Genomic DNA, 16,432 nt, shown 5'->3' on the forward strand with positions numbered 1-16,432 from the left:
GATACGAAAATTGGGAACCAAAAGTCAAAATAAAAAATCTCCAAAATCAACAAAGTTGAAATATATGGAATCAAAATCAGGAACATTATAACTTGCCATTGTCATCATGTTCACTTTAAATTGAAATTTTAAATTGAGATAGAGGAAAAATAATGAGTTAGAACCAAAATTCGGGGATGAAAATAGTGTAAATAAAGAAGGAAAAAGAATTGAATAAAATTGATTTGGTTATTTGAGATGGATTTTGGAGTAAAGTAGAGAATGCACAATATTTATGAAAATGGATTTTCTGGATTTGTTTAAGAAGATATAGAGAATGCATAGTATTTATGAAAATAGTTTTTTTTGGATAAATCAATAATGATTTGTTTGTTTCCCGTTATTCAAACAGAATTGGCATAACTGTGAAGGGAAGAAAGTCGAGAAACTAAATTGAGTTGACTCAAAGCACCCATGAGAATAGAATGAGACCTTAAATCAAATAGAAATATTGTAATGTTACATAAATTATATTTGTAAAAATAATATATCTTCTAAAAAAGGAAGGTATTCATGTACGAACAAAATAATTGGAATTGAAAAGGAAGAAATTCCTATAATCTTAATCAATAGAAACTAAAAGCAACACGCACTACGCCAAATAAGGGAAAAGAGGGCGCTTATTTTGGCCTATAACAGCGCTTTTAAGCGCCCTCTAAAGTGGCGCTGGCATAGGTAAAGACAGCGCTTTGTTTTCCTGGAGAAAGCGCTGTCTAAAGTGGCCCTTTAAGGGCCACATTATAGTGTGCTTTCAGAAAAAGCGCCCTCTGGAGTGGTCCATAAAGGGACACCTTAGAGGGCGCTTGCTGGAAAAAGCGCCCTCTAAAGTTGTCAATGTAAAGTGTTTAGAGGGCGCTTTCTGGAAAAAGCGCCCTCTAAAGTTGTCAATGTAAAGTGTTTAGAGGGCGCTTTCTGGATAAAGCGCCTTCTAAAGTTGTCAATGTAAAATGTTTAAAGGGCGCTTCCTACAAAAAGCGCCATCTAAAGTGTTAGTTGTTTTAAAAAAAATTGTTTGAAAAACAGTGGATATTTAATTGGTAACCTGTTCGCATGCTGCAAAAGTGTAAAATTCATATTGATTTCATCCTTTAATCCAATGTTATACACCATTAATCCATTGATATATACAACATGAATCCATTTATATACAACATTAATCCTCCATATATACAACATAATATATGATTCTTTGATCAACAATATACAACAACATATTTATGAGTTAGTAAAAGTACAACAACAATATACAACATATATACAACAACAGCATACAACAACAACATTCCATACATATATGTACAGCAATATACAACCTAGCTATATGATTCTTTGATCAACAATGAATTGACACAATTCATCCTTCATTTCATCCAAATGAGCTCTTGAGTAAGATTTGTATTCCTCAAAGTACTACAATTAAGAGAATAAAACATATTCATGATTTAGTAACAAATTAGATGAAATATCCGATAATATTAAAATAAACCCTAAGTTATTATTCCATACCATTTTTGGGATGTCTATACGATTCAACGCAATGATATCTCTCATAAATCTCAATACAAAAAATCCGCAATCGACCGAATTATTTTGCTGAGGACACTACACAGAAAAACAAACAATATATATATAGTTAATTTCTTACAAACACTATTATAAGCAAAAAAACAAACACTATTATAAGCAAAAATAAGATACTTAATATATACCTGAACTCTGATCCAGGTAATGTCCTTCCTATTGCGATAATTCTTTTTCGATCTAAATTTTATTATTGCCCTAACAAAATAAAAACGTATATTGAGATCAATCTGACAGACATAATTAAATATACAAATACACACGAATATTTAGGGGAATTTCACTTACGCGTCAACCGTCTTCTTCATACTCGGATATTTACTCCAATCACCCGATAACGAATCGAGATAATACACTATTAGTCTCGAAAGATCCATAGCAACCAACACCCAGTGACCACTGTAAAATAAAACAAAAATTTAGATGAATGAAAATTTTCTACGTAAAAGATATACATAGATTAGAATGAAATTATTAGAAAGAAAATCTAACCCGTTGCCAGAATTAAACGGTAAAAAATACAAACTGGGTGTAGTCTTATCGCCGGCCGCCATGAATCTATCGACTAGATCATTCTTTACGGATGTTGGATTTTTCGTTATTAACGTTGCGTTGATACGGGAAGCAGCAATAAAATTGAAACGGTTACACAATTCAGTTCCCCGCAGCAATGTTACATACATATACCTTAAATAGAAACATAATAAACATTAGACTACTCATTGAAATGTGTAAATAAATTGTTCAACTAAGTAAATTATAGATTGATCGGAGTACCATATGTATGTATGAATGACAGCGATGCCCAATTCGTCGTGTTCAAAAAGTTGTTGCATGTCCTCCTTTGCAATTATTTCGAAATGAGCAGCTCCGAAAACACCTTCATCAAAATCTATAGTACGAATGGCCCCTTGCATAATATCGGACTCATTCACCATTTTCTCAAGACGCATCATAATTTGAGATTTTGTCCCGGACGTCGTTGGAGGAATATCGTTACCAGCTTTTTTCAACTTTCGACCGGGAACCTAAAAATTCATATAAATTAAATCATGACTTTTTGTGATGCAACAGAATCGTTGCGTATATAATTCAATAGGTATATATATTTGTACCTCTTTTAGAGATGCAACCGACTCGATGCGTCTTGAAATCCCTTTACCAACTTTATGCGTGGGTCTTGTAGGAGTCTAACATTACCATGTAATAAGGATTGATTAAATATCATAATTGTAGCTGAATTGAAATGTGAATACTAAAGATTCATAATCATTTAGAACATATATACCTCGGCATCTGGGAAAATTAGATCGGACGGCCATCCAACAAAGGATCCGACTGCTTCTCGCATCAACGTTGTCTCTGAAACAACGTCAGGTAATGGTAGAAGCGCGTCGGTATCTAATACAAGGTCAACCGAAACTTTCATATATCCCACCGGGAGGGGATTATGGTGAAGTAATTCACCCGAAGTGTTATGCACTTTTCCCTTGCCAACCATGCGATAAGTTGGTGACGATAGATACAGCTGACAAGGTGAAATGCCCTAAACCAATAATAAATGTTATTGTTAACGTGTATATGTGTCAAGTAAAAAAGTGCTATTTTAATTTCATAATAACATATATAATTACCTCGGGAAATTTCGGTTGACAATTGATACTAGCTCGGTCACTAGTATCTTTTGCCTCGGAGGCGCACCTTTCCTCTCTATACCTTGCATTCTCGTTTTGCAGTTGGAGTACTTGTGCCCTTAACTCCGCCAAGGTCTCCATCACCTCTTTGTTGGTAGGATTTTTTGTTTTTGGTTTTTTATAAAATGACGACGGAGTCACACCAAAACCCTTACCCCTCACACGACCGGAATACTCAGGAACATTTAGTACTCGACTAAGTACGCTCCTGCAATCCTGGACCTCGGTTGAAGGTACGGTTTGGGATAAAGTCTCCTGAAATATTATTAGAGGAGATTAAAAATGAATTATATGTCTAACAAAATTTTCGATATAATTAAAGAAATAATGTTACATATACTTACACATTCGTCATAAATAGTTTGGACCGCTTCAACGACAGCCCCATCCTTCCCAACCCGAGCAGCCTTCCATAATACGTGCTCCGGAAGAGATGTTGCGTCACTTTTCTCCTCGGCTAGCTACACATTGAATTAGATTATAAGATCATCAATTATAACATATTGTGACAATGTATAAGCTCATAGAATTTGAATATACTCACAATTCTTTGTTGTAACCGTGCATATCCCGTACGCCCTTTTTTGTACGGATACGCGGGTTTTGATGCCCTTTTCCGATTTATGTCGCTTACTTCCTGGATAAAAAAGTTTAAGGCATATTAGAACCAAGTAACTTAACAATTGTATAATACCATAATTAATAGACATTACATGGAATTTTTCGTTTCTTCGTTTGGCGATAAAGTTATTCCATTCATCGGCTGAAATAATCTCGGCATACTTCATTGGCCGTTCTGCTTCAACAAATTTTCCTTCCTCATCCTTGAGAAATTTGTTGGACAAAAAGGATCGAAATCCTCGGAGTCTTTTTCCGGCCAATTGAATACAATATTTTTGCCGGCTTTCATCGATGTGAAAGGATCTCTAAAAAACATACACATGGAGTGTGTTATTATAAAGTAATATTATAACAATATATGGTCAACAAATAGTCAACAAAAAAACATATAACAATATATGGTAAGTACCTGTATCTCCGACCATATTTTTTCTTTGCCAACCTTCAAGTCCGGACTTCTCCAATTATCACATGTAATCGGAATATGTTGTCGAACAAGGAAACCAATGTAACTTGCCAACATTGAACCGTTAGGCTCAATTAGTTGGTCTTCAGCACTCCAATGTACTTCAAATTTTACACCCTTGTCTCTTGCACGAATGATTGACTTCATAACCGTCAATCCTCGTTTGATTTCTTTTTCAATATTGTTACGTGATCCATTCGCGTCATGGGTATCGTCTTGGTTAGCCATTTTATCTGTAATATAGAAATGATTCAATAAGACCCAAGTAAGACAATGATTCAATACGTGAACACATTCATATACCTTCCATTTCTCATGCAAAAGACCTACTGCATGCAAAAGACCAATGCAAACTCACACACACCTACTGCATGCAAAAGACCAATGCAAACTTATGGTGTTTGGAACATGAACAAACTTGCATCCATAATCATCAAACTTCCAAGCACAAGCTCAAACACACTTCAAATGATATCAGTTTTCAATCAGAAATAAAAAACTCAGTTTGCCCTAAACAACATTAATCAACATAATGCACAAAATGTAAAACTAAGTTTAGAAAATGCCCTAATCAAACACATGAAGAAAGTGAACGGTAAAGATGGAGAAGAGAAATACCTTCAAGGTGACGGTAACGATGGAGAAGAAAGTGAACAGTGACGGTGGACGTGAACGTGAACGCAGCAGCAGAAAAAGGCGACGGCGACGACGACGGTGAGGGAGGGAGAACGAACGGAGGACGAGAGTAATCGCAGTAGATGGTGGACGCAGTAGAGAGAAAACCCAGTTACGTAAAGGAAATAGCTTGTAGAGAGGGAAAATAAAGAGACATACAGTATATGTTATAATTTTAATGTTTACTAAAGGGGGCCTTAGAGGGCGCTTTTGTAAAAAAAGCGCCCTCTAAAGGGGGCCTAAGAGGGCGCTTCTGAAAGCGCTCTCTAAGGCTTTCCAAAAGCGCCTTCTAAACTGGAAATGTACATGGACTTAGAGAGCGCTTTTTTAAAAGCGCCCTCTAAGGGTAACCTTAGAGGGCGCTTTCACTAAAGCGCCCTCTATTGTTGTCCCTCCATTTCCTTATTATTTTTTTTTGGCTTCACTTTAGAGGGCGCTTTGTTACAAAAGCGCCCTCTAAAGGGGGCCTAAGAGGGCGCTTCTAAAAGCGCTCTCTAAGACTTTCCAAAAGCGCCTTATAAACTGGAAATGTACATGTACATAGAGAGCGCTTTTTCAAAAGCGCCCTCTAAGGTTACCCTTAGAGGGCGCTTTCAATAAAGCGTCCTCTATTGGTGTCCCTCCATTTCCTCATTATTTTTTCGCTTCACTTTAGAGTGCGCTTTGTTACAAAAGCGCCCTCTAAAGTGCGTTGTCTATTCCAATAGTATACTCCTTATTTTTCTCTTCACTTTAGAGTGCGCTTTTGTAATAAAGCGCCCTCTAAGGGGCGCTGTCTATTCCAGTTTTTGGCGTAGTGACTATATATATATATATATATATATATATATATATATATATATATATATATATATATATCATTTAATTTTCGACTTTGTAAAAAAGATGAGATTGATAGACAAAAAAAATAAAAAATCTTACCTTTTCTCCTTTGCAACTCTGACACACAAATGCGCTGATGGATGAACAAATCAACTGAAATTGAAATTGAAACGAAAGGATTGTAATCAACCTAAAATGATTTGTAAAGCTATATACTATTCAATTTTTGATTTTGTAAAAGATGATGAGATAAGTGGATGAAGAAAATAAAACACATACATTTTCTCCTTTTGAATTTGAAACTCCGCCACACCAATGCATTGGCAGATGAAAATTGATTATTATGGGAGAATCAAGGAGATTTAGGGTTAATGAAAATAGTGAAATACATTGAAAGAGTAAAAGAAACCGTAAAAAATGTCTTTGGAAAGATGAAATTGTGTTTATTGGTATTTGTAATTGAAAGGGATACAATGTGTTTGCTAACGAATATGAAAGAGTTTATTGGTATATGAAATTGTGTCTCCACACCTACTAAAGTTGGGTTCATAATAATTAATATATTTTCCTTTAAAATAGAGATACAATGTAATAATTATTAACATTGGATTAACAAATACCAATAATGCAAAAAGACAATTAGAGACTTGAATAACCATGTTTTATTAATTTTAATTAGGTTATGACGTAAATTTGATAGTAATTAACTTTTATATATTAAAAGTAGATGTATTTTTTATGCTTCAAATTTAGATGATTTCTTTGTTTCCACTAATTTAGATTTAGATCTTTTATTTCCATCTAATATCTTTCATGTAATGTTTTTTTTCAAATTAAATTTTTTATTATATAATTTAGATGATTTTTTGAAAGTTCGGTAAGTTATCTAAGAATAAAATTGGTAGAAAAATAAGTTACATAAAAATCAAATTTTTTTTTTATATATTATTATAAATAAATATATATCACAAAATAATTTAAATTGAAAATAAAATTAAATAAAAAATACGACTATGTTTTAACACATACGCGGATAAACCGGGACATTGAGCACTAGTTATTATTAAATCAACTATTTGAGGTGCAAAAGTTTATAGTATTACGTGATCAATTATCAAGTCAAACTAATATATAAAATATTAATTGCTATTAATCAATTTGGTTTGTTTAGTATTTAACATTTGAAATGATAACTTAAAAATGAAATAAACCAAATGTCAATGATAATAAAATAATATGGCGTGCAATATAAAATACGAAATTACATACAATGCCTCAATGCAAATTAAAATAAAAAATAATAAAGACACAAATTATATAATAATAAGAAAAAATATACACCGACTGTGTTATTAAATATGTAATTCTATGTGTCGAAATCGATATAGTAAGTGTGTTTGTATTCGATGGATGTCGAAAGATGTTTTAGTGTGTGTTGAAATAGCATGCGTTGAATATAGTCTGTATTAGTTGTATTTGACTGCGAATCATGCAGTTGTCCAAAGAATTGACATAATCGAAATAGTCTGACTTAATTTAGTTTTAGTTGAGTTAGTTATTTTGTGATGACTGAGAATGAAAGTAATCTCATTTATAAATAGAGAGGAACTCTATTTCATTTGTATCAAGTTTTATAGTAACATTGTTTAGTTTCAGAAATCACAGTTGTGATTAACACACATTGTAGCAAACACCTCGAGTGCAGCTTGCATAGTAATACATTCATCTTTTTTCTTCAGAATTTATCTATTCACTCACTTTCAATTTTCTTATTTTCTTCTTCCAATTCTCTGTGTAGTGTAGAAACATCTTGCAACCAAGAAGTGGTAGTTTCATCTGAGTGAAAGGTGAAGAACAAGATGCGTGATCAATCAGAAAGATTAAATCTTGTTCATCAAGATTGATTCGGTTAACTTCAAGATTGGAGTTTTCCCAACATCTGGTATCTAGAACACTAATTGTGTGATCTTTGGAACACGTTGAATCACGATGAATCATCTGAACATGCATTTTCCAGCGAATCTTTTAATTTTGAATGGTAAGGATTATAAAATTGGTGTAAGTAGGTCAATGTTGTTTTCTGTTATCAAGTTTTTTGGAATCTTGTGAAGAATGAAGTAACACCAATTGGAGAGAATCCTACGGATGAACAAAATATTGCATACAAAGACTTGAAGAAGAAAGATTACAAGGCTCTTTTTTTAGTCCATCAATGCGTTGATCCAGCCAACTTTGAGAAAATTGGTGATGTAGATTCAACAAATTAAGCATGGGACATCCTGGAGAAATCATTTGGAGGCGATGAGAAAGTGAAGAAGGTGAAGTTACAAACTCACAAAAGAATGTATGAAATGCTTGAGATGGAAGATAATGAAAATGTGATTGACTTCTTCACTAGAGTAACGAAACTAGTGAATCAAATCAAAACACGTGGAGAAATGTTGACATCAAAAATATGTAGTGTCAAAGATTTTGAGGTTATTACATCCAAAGTTTGATTATGTGGTAGTAACATAGAAGAATCGAAGAATTTCTCAAGTATGACAAAAGAAGAGCTTCAAGGGACTCTTGAATCTCACAAACAAAGAATAACTAAAAGAATCGCTAGCAAGTCGAAGACTGATATGGCTTTGCAATCTCAGTCGACTAAGAAAGACAAAGGAAGATAGAATGGTAACAATGGAATATGAAGTTACAAAAACTCGACCGATAGAGGAAACCATCAAGAGAGTAGTTCATTAAATCAGAGACAATCTTCTAACCAAGGCAATCACAGAGGTGGTGGTGCAAGTAAAGGAAGACGCGATGGAAGAAAGCTTGATAAAAGTCATATTCAGTGCTACAATTGTCAAAAGTATGGCCATTATGCAAGCCAATATCAAGGAGGCAAGAAAGATAAAAAAGTGATGCAAATCTTGCAGAAGAAGAAGTGATGCTAACGTTTACACAAAAATAAGAAGAAAGATTCAAAGACAAATGATATCTCGACTCAGGTTGTTCATCGCACATGACTGGAAGAAAAATTGGTTTATCAACATTAGTCCCTTGTCGAAGAACAAGGTAAAATTTACAAACGATAATACCCTATCTATTGAAGGTATTAGTAATGTTCTGATCAGGAGAAAGGATGGTAAACGATTAGTAATTTCTAATGTGTTATACATACCTAGCATGAAGAGTAATCTGCTAAGTATAGGTCATCTGATCGAGAGGAAGTACAAAGTATTGATCAAAGATAGAATGATGAGAGTGATCAACTCAAGAAAAAGGTTAATCTTGAAGGCTCCTATGTCTGGGAATAGAAACTTTGGGATTGAACTTGATGTTGGAACACAAGTTCCTGGTGGCTACTGCTAGCATAAATGAATGATTATGGCATTACAGACTTGGTCACTTGAATTGTAATGATGTTAGTAATCTGAAGAGGAAGAACATGGTTTCAGGCCTACCAGAAATCCATATACTAGAAGAAGTATGCAAAGAATGGGTTCACGCAAAGCAACACAAGAATAGCTTCAGTAAGGATGCCAGAAGCAAGTCGAAAGCCACTCTCGACATAATCTTCTCAGGCGCGTGTGATACTCTCTAGGTAGATTCACTTAGAGGTAACAAGTACTTTGTTAAATTTATTGATGATTACAGTAGAAACTTATGGACTTACTTAATCAAAAAGAAAAATGATATGATCGATGTTTTCACCAAGTTCAAAGAAATGTTCGAAAGACAAAGTGGTCACAAGATTAAGGTTTTAAGGATAGATGGAGGTGGAGAGTATGTGTCGAAAGATTTTGATGCACTATGTACAAAACAAGTAATTATGCATGAGGTGGTGCCACCACACACTTCTCAATAAAATGGTATTGCTAAGAGAAAGAAAAGAACCATTATGAATATGGTGAGAAGTATGTTAAAAGGTAAGCATCTCCCAAATGAGATATGGGTGAGGTTGTGTTGACTGCAACATACATTCTAAACAGATTTCTGACAAAGATGCTTGAAGGTATCACACCAGAAGAATGTTAGTCTGGTATCAAACCTAGTTTAAGCCACTTAAAGGTGTTTGGATCCATATCACATAGAAATGTGCCAAATGAGCTAAGAAGAAAGTTGGATGATAAGTAGAGTCAGGTGATCCTGATGGGATACCATTCGATTGATGGATACATATTGTTTGACCTAGTGAATAAGCAAGCCCTGATCAACATGGATGTGATCGTAGACGAGATTAAGGAGTGGGATGGGACTAATAACATCAAGAAGGATTCGGTCAGAATTCAATGTGATGAACCAGCTAGTGAAGCTGTTAGAGAAGTTTGACAACAAGCTGTCAAAAGTCAAGCTAGCATAAGAAGACCTCCGAGAAAAAGAAAAATGCCCACAAGGCTGCAGGAATGTGTAATCACATTAGATGACTTGGTCGATGATGAAGGTGAGTTAGTAAATTATGCCTTCTATGAAGATACTGAGCTAGTGAATGCAACTGAAGCATTGAAAGACTCAAGGTGGATGAAATAAAATCCATAGAAGACAATGATACATGGTCACTAGTTGTATTGCCAAAAGGGAATAAGGAAATTGATATGAAGTGGGTATAAAAAGCCAAGGTGAATCCAAAAGGTGAAGTAATTTGACACAAGACAAGACTTGTGACAAAGGGGTTTCTTCAGAAAGAAGGAATTGACTATGATGAAGTCTTTGCACCAATAGCTAGAATCGAAAAAACTAGGTTGGTTGTTGGTCTAGCCAATATACAAATGTCATATGAACGTGAAATATGCTTTCCTGAATGGTCCTCTAGATAAAGAGGTGTATGTAACACAACTAGTTGGGTTTGTGAAACATGACCAAGAAAGGAAAGTACATAGGTTGCATAAAACTCTGTATGGAGTAAAACAAGCTCCAAGAGCTTGGAATAATAAAATAGACAACTTTCAAAGAGAGGAAGAATTTTAGAAGTGCACGACCGAGCATGGTGTGTATGTTAGGAGAAGCAGAAGTGAGATGCTTATATTATGTCTCTATGTCGACGACCTGTTGATAACAATCAGTTGCAAGAAGGAGGTCGAAGACTTCAAACATGACTTAAGTAAGGAGTTTGAAATGTCAGACTTGGAAAATCTCCCATAGTTCCTTGGTATCAAATTCTACAAGAGCACTAGAGGTTTGATGATGCACCAAAGAATATATGCATGCGAAATACTCAAGAGATTTAAGATGCAAGATTGCAACCCAACTTTGACTCCAGTTGATCCTAGATTGCAACTGATAAAAGATTCGACTAAAGATGATGTCAACCCAACACAATACATAAGACTCATTGGATCACTTCGATACCTCTATCACACAAGAGCATGTTTAGCTTATTGTGTAGGCATGGTCAGCAGATTCACGCAGAATCCAAAGGTATCTCATCTTGCAGCTACCAAGAGGATACTGAGGTGTCTCAAAGGAACACTTGACTATGGTATTTTGTCTCCTTTAGTTGATGAAGGAAAAGAATGCAAGCTTGTGGGCTACATTGACTCTAGTTGGTGTGGTGATTTTGAAGATAGAAAACCAACAATATGATATGTGCTCATGTTAGGTAGTGTGTCAGTCGCATGGAGTTTGAGAAAGAAACCGTGGTAGCTTTATCATCATGTGAGGATGAATATATATCATCTCCATTATGTGTATGCCAAGCAACACAGATGATGAATCTAGTCAAAGAAATTATAGGGGAGAACCATGGAGCAATGACTATGAAGATTGACAACATGTCAGCTATCAACCTGGAAAAGAATCTGATAGCACACAGAAGAAGCAAACATATAAAAAAGAAGTTCCATTACCTGAGAGAGCAGGTAGCAAATGGAAAGTTAAGCTTGGAGCATTGCAGATCAGAGAATCAGATTGCAGATATAACGAAGGTTGTACAAGTCGAATTGTTCAAGAGATTAAGAACAATGATGAATTTAGATAGCTTAGCATAATGAATTAGGTGTGTTAAATATGTTATTCTTTGTGTCAAAGTCGAGATAGTGTATTTGTATTTGACGGGTGTCAAAAGGTGTTTTAGTGTGTGTCGAAATAGCATGTGTCAAACAGAGTCTATATTAATTGTATTTTACTGAAAGTCAAATACAACTTATTGAAGCATGTAATTGTCGAAGGATTCGACATAGTCGAAATAGTCTGACTTAGCTTAGTTTTAGCTTAGTTAGTTATTTTGTGATTACTTGAAGTGTAAGTAATCTCATATATAAATAGAGTGAATCTCTATTTCATTTGTATCAAGTTTTGTTGTAACATTGTGTAGATTTAGAAATCACAGTTGTGATTAACACACATTGTAGCAAACACATTGAGTGCAGTTTGCACAGTAATACATTCATCTTCTTCCTCCAGAATTTCTCTATTCACTCACTTTCAATTGTCTTGCTTTCTTCTTTCAATTCTCTATGTAGTGTAGAATCATCTTAAAACCAAAGAGTGATTATTTTACCTGAGTGAGGGTGAAGAACAAGATGTGTGATCAATCATAAAGACTGAATCTTTTTCATCAATATTGATTCGGTTAACTTCAAGATTGAAGTTTTCTCAACAAGTGTAAAATAAATTTACACTATCAACCAATCAACGACAAATATTCTGCCAAATCACGTGTGTATTTTAAAATTTTGTTAATCTCTATAATAATTATGATATGTTATTATATTCGATCAACTTCAAATTCGACATCTCTTAAATAATCCCATGCCACAGAATCATATGCCTTTTCGAAATTTACTTTAAATAAAAAACAATCATTCCTCTTCCTTTTAGAAAAATACACAACTTCATTTATCACCGGTACATCATCTAACATTTGCCTACCCTGAATAAACGCAGACTGACACGACGAAACCTAACAGTCAATCACCTTTTTTAATCTATCTGTCAACAATTTCGCCGAAATACGTTACACACTTCAAATTAGGCAAATATGACGAAACTCATTCAAACCTTAAGGGTTACTCGATTTTGGAAGTAAAGCAATAAATGCAGTCGTGACAACTTTAGACAGAATTGCATTCGAATACAATTCAGAATCACAACCGAATAAATCATCATTTATAACCTCCCAATACTTTTTAAAAATTTTCATGTTGAATTTGTTAGGCCACAAACTCTTCTCACTATCAAAATCCAAATGGCATCCTTCACTTCTCCCATAGAGAAAGGTTCCTCCAACATAGAGATATATGACTCAGATAAGCGATTAATGTTCACCCTAAGAAGCGTTGACATATGCACCTCAGGTTCAACAAATCTTTGGTGAAAGTGATTGAAAACTTCGAGCTTGATATCATCAACTTGACTTAATAAACCCCTACCAGAGTTAAGTGCAACAATGTCATTTCGATGAAAATTCCTTTTCATCACAGAATAAAAATACTCTGAGTTGGAGTCACCCTCACGAATCCACCTCGCTCTAGATTTCTCTCTTAGCATCGATCTTGTATTGCAAGGTTTGCCACACCTTGCTTGTAGCCTCTCCCCACTTGTCTTAAACAATCTTGGAAACACAATCCCCTTCAGCAGCCACTTGAATATATAAGGAATTCAACTGTGATATCGCCTCTTCAACATTCAAATCAAGAATCCCAAAGACTTCACGATTCCATCGTTTCAAATTATCTTTCAACCTCCTTAGCTTTTCTTTGAATCTAAAAACCCGCTGGACATTGCTAGCATTCCACATGTTTGAAACAAAGGAGACAAAATGAGGATGCTCATACCAGCAACTGAAAACCTTAAAAGGTTTCAGACTCCAATTCATTCTATTTGATTTCATCCAAATATGATAATGATCAGATATACTTCTACTAGCGATTGATTAAACTTCAACGCCCCATCTCTCAATCAAATTTTCCAAAAACAAAAAACGATCGAGTCTATTCATAGCACTTTCCTCCTGTTAAACAAAATGAATTTGTTCCCAATAACCAGAACATTAAGCAAATCATTGGAGCCAATGAAATCACTAAATTCTTTGAATTCTAATTTGTTTACTTAATCACTAAATTCATGTGTTTGTTTTGTTAGAGCAGAGAAATTGAAACAAATTAACTTTTTATATTAAAGTAACAACGATATAAACAATGGTTTGTGGTTAATTAATTCATCGTGTAAAATGTTTTCTAATGTCATTTACATTAAAATATTGTTTACATACTATATTATATAAAAAATAATTGGACGGTATAGATGTTAGTACATCCAGCGAATGAACATGCAAATAATTATTAAGTCAACTTGTGCATCGCGATCAATTGTCCAACGCAGCTTCCACTAACAAACCCTAAAGTTTCTCACAATAATGTAATAATACAAAAAGCACTTTTACTCACCTTTATAAATTGGCACCTTCTTTGATCCATGTTCTTGCTATCGAGTGTTGGAAGCAATTAATTTCAAATTAATCACAAGTCATTATGGCCAAAATCGCGTTAGGAACCGCCCAAGAAGCCACTCAACCTGATTGCATCCAGGCTCTCATTGTTGAATTCATTGCCACCTTTCTCTTTGTCTTTGCTGGTGTTGGTTCTGCAATCACTGCCGGTATATCTATATATCTATATCTATATATCTAACACTTGTTTTTATCATATGATTATTCTGATTCGAAATTTATGTTAATAGATAAACTCAGTGGAGATGCGTTGGTCGGATTGTTTTTTGTGGCTATAACACATGCTTTTGTGGTGGCTGTAATGATTTCCGCCGCTCACATTTCCGGTGGCCATTTGAATCCCGCCGTGACATTGGGCCTCCTTGTCGGCGGCCACATCACCATCGTCCGATCGGTTTTATATTGGATTGATCAATTGATAGCTTCTGCAGCAGCTTGTTATCTTCTTCATTACCTAACCGGTGGATTGGTAAGTATCCGAAGTTCTCATACATTTTTTTATCGAACAGGTGAAAAATGGTCTGTCAGTGTTCTTGTTAGTTAACACTGATATTTGTGATTACATCAATTCGTCATTTGTTTAAATTTATCAGTGTTATTATTTTAGTCTAAATGTCGTCTGATATCTGTTAATCATTTGTTTAAAGATAATGTTCTTTTTTGTCTTTTATTGTTGGAAAGCAAAATAATAGAATGATTGTACATTGAATATTGCATGATTACAGACAACTCCAGCTCATACACTTGCAAGTGGAATAGGGTACACACAAGGAGTAGTTTGGGAGATTGTGTTGACATTCTCTTTGTTGTTCACTGTTTATGCAACAATGGTTGATCCTAAGAAGGGAGCACTTGCTGGGCTTGGGCCAACATTGGTTGGGTTTGTGGTGGGGGCTAATATCTTGGCTGGTGGGGCTTTTTCAGCTGCTTCAATGAACCCAGCAAGATCTTTTGGGCCTGCTTTGGTTAGTGGAAATTGGACTGATCATTGGGTTTATTGGGTTGGGCCACTTATTGGTGGTGGGCTTGCTGGTTTTGTTTATGAGAATTTCTTTATTAATAGAGAACATGTTCCTCTTGTTGATGAAGAAAGCTACTAAGAGTTAAGATTAGGGTTTTTGTTGGGAACTTGCATAAAATTTGTGTTGTTGTGCTTTGATATGGACATATGTATGAGGTTGTGCTCTATGGACATATGGACATATTTATGATACACTATGTGTGCTCTGGAGCATTTAGAGAATCCTAATAAGATGTTTTATTGTGCCTTGGAATCAAAATTTTATAGATAATTAATGGTAATTAAAATAGTACATGTGCAACTAAATTGATGAAAATATGAAATATTTAATTTTCTTCCTTTCTGCGGTATATATGGATTGATATTCATTAATAGGTCTTATATAAATTATTTTAAATGTAACATTAAATGTTTATAGCTTCTTCTAAAAGTGTTTAACATTTTTCTCATAGTTCTTGCCATCTCTTGTATATATTTATATTTCTTTCTATTACTCTCTTCTTTACTTCTAAGCAGGGATGAAGCTATGTTGGCAATTGTGTGGGTTAAAGCCCCCACTAACATTTAAAAATTAGTTGAATGTACTTTAAAAGTAAATAAGTATTTTGAATATTTTGTTGATTAATAGACTAACTTGTCCACACTTAAAAGAATAATAAAAGAAACGATTTGAATTGTTTTAGTTATCTAATATATTTTTGGATTATCAATTGAATTCATAAATTAATTATTAAAAAAATATCAATGATGTGTTTATAGTTTTGATATAATTAAGAATTAAACTGGCAATATAAAAGAGTTAATTTTAAAATTAAGAAAAAGGTTTATTGCAAATCTTTTTATTGTCATAATTGTTTAATTATTTATGTAGGGTAATAATTTTATTCATATCAAAATAAGAAAATATTAATTATTTTTAAATATGAAATTTTTACTTATTATTAAAAATCAATTGTTATATTATTTTATACTATAAAATTATGTATATGTTGCCCCCACTATTTAATATTTATGGCTTCGTTCCTGCATCTAAGTGAGGCAATAATGATCACTTCTTTTTGTTGCAATAGCAAAACGTT

At 34.1% G+C, this 16,432-nt stretch overlaps 1 protein-coding gene across 1 annotated transcript; it reads left to right on the top strand.

Annotated features, from left to right (window-relative positions):
* The first annotated feature begins 14,159 nt into the window (after positions 1-14,159).
* LOC127098016 (aquaporin TIP4-1) lies at positions 14,160-15,642 on the top strand. Its single transcript, XM_051036517.1, has 3 exons — positions 14,160-14,481; positions 14,563-14,801; positions 15,058-15,642. The coding sequence occupies exons 1-3, from the start codon at positions 14,355-14,357 to the stop codon at positions 15,430-15,432; spliced, it is 741 nt and encodes a 246-aa protein (XP_050892474.1). The 5' UTR covers positions 14,160-14,354; the 3' UTR covers positions 15,433-15,642.
* The last annotated feature ends 790 nt before the right edge of the window (positions 15,643-16,432 follow it).

Source organism: Lathyrus oleraceus, chromosome 6, assembly GCF_024323335.1.
Source record: "Lathyrus oleraceus cultivar Zhongwan6 chromosome 6, CAAS_Psat_ZW6_1.0, whole genome shotgun sequence".
Taxonomy (NCBI): Eukaryota; Viridiplantae; Streptophyta; class Magnoliopsida; order Fabales; family Fabaceae; genus Lathyrus; species Lathyrus oleraceus.